The sequence below is a fragment of the Penaeus chinensis genome, chromosome 10 (assembly GCF_019202785.1).
Source record: "Penaeus chinensis breed Huanghai No. 1 chromosome 10, ASM1920278v2, whole genome shotgun sequence".
NCBI lineage: Eukaryota > Metazoa > Arthropoda > Malacostraca > Decapoda > Penaeidae > Penaeus > Penaeus chinensis.
The window spans coordinates 36,010,768-36,012,228 of record NC_061828.1 but is presented as its reverse complement, the minus strand read 5'-3'; the positions used below and the strand labels follow the sequence as shown (position 1 = coordinate 36,012,228).

Genomic DNA, 1,461 nt, shown 5'->3' with positions numbered 1-1,461 from the left:
AGTTAAGTTACTTTACGTGTTGTGTGGACGTTGGTACTGGTGAAAGAGCAGTAACGGTTATAGGTTAAAGCAAAGAAATCTGCTAGACATTAAAGTTCATATAGCACCATGTTAAAGTATTGTGGCGAAAAAGGTAAATAAACGTATTTACGATTAGGATAAGTGGACAGAAGAAGAGGATGAAGAAGAGGAAAAGAAAGGGAAAAGGAAAGGGAAAGAAAAGACCTTGCAAAATTAGTCGAGGTCCAAGGCAGGGGTGATTCCCTACATATATTGGGCCTCAGCCTCCGTTTCCTAAGCCCCCCACGACAACAACGAGCAAAGGATTGGGGGGAATGAGGAGTAAAGTACTGATAACTCTTCTATTCTATCAATTTCCAGAATGTTCTTCCTTTCTTTATCCATGAGGGATGTGTATGATGGTTAGATGAAATTGTAAATGGGAAATGAAGAAGCAATGTTTATTTCTTTGTTGTTTACGTTACAATCATGGAAATATCTATTATCATTATTTAAATATTTGTCTTTCCTAAACCATATCACTGGGAATATATGTATATAAATTGTAAGCTTCATCATCATTTGGGCGCTAACGCCGGTAGGGGCGCATAGCAGCATCCACCCTTTGCTTCAACCTACGAGGGTTCCTCATGGCGAGCCGCCAGGCAGGGGCCCGGCCCATCTCTAGTTCCTCACGACAGGTTTGATCGATCTGCCCAAGCCACGACCTTCTCGGTCGTCCCACAGGCCTCCACCCAAGATTGTCACGGACAGAGACAACCTGATGGGCAGGGTTATCCTGCGGGAATCGAACCAAGTGGCCGTATAGCCTGAGTTGGTCCTGTACCGGTCTCACGGTGCAGCCGTTGGTTGGACACATGGTCCCGTCAACTGTACCTCATGATCCGGCGCAAGGATATGTTACAAAAGGCATCAAGACGAGATTCCAGAGCACAAGATAGCGTCCAAGGTTTACTCCCATATAGTAAAACTGGCAGTATCAGGGCCTTGAAAACACGTAAGCTTGGACCTGAGTAATTCCAGGTAGAATATTTCCAAGTGCTGGCGGCTACGAGAATTTAGGAACTAGACACTAATTATGACTGATTTATTTCTATTTCAATTACAAACAAGTGTTCACCCCAAGTAGGGCAACACACTGTTACCAGGAGGTAAGCGCCTCCCACAAAGTGTGGAATGAGGTCAGGGATGCAGCACCGCACCTAATCTACTCTAGCAATGAGGCTGTTCTTCTGCGGTTCCATCATCTCCTGGACAACGCCTTCCACCAGTTCTGCGAGCTCAGCTTCCAGGGCCGCCCAGTCACTGTAAAAGAGGACAGGCGATTACAGTGCTGGTGTTTATCAAAGAATTCGTATTAAACTGTTTGGATTAAAAAAAAAAAAAAAAAAAAAAAAAAAAAAAAAAAAAAAAAAAAAAAAACACGTAGGGTTAATTTTA

General features: G+C 43.5%; 1 protein-coding gene across 1 annotated transcript in view; it reads right to left on the bottom strand.

The window, feature by feature from the left end:
* Positions 1–1,093: 1,093 nt before the first annotated feature.
* Positions 1,094–1,461, bottom strand: part of LOC125029569 (phosphoglucomutase-2-like) — a 23,129-nt gene continuing 22,761 nt past the window's right edge. The window contains exon 12 of the mRNA XM_047619532.1: positions 1,094–1,326. Coding sequence (XP_047475488.1) covers positions 1,224–1,326 — 103 coding nt within the window. The 3' untranslated portion in view covers positions 1,094–1,223. The remainder of the gene's footprint in view (positions 1,327–1,461) is intronic.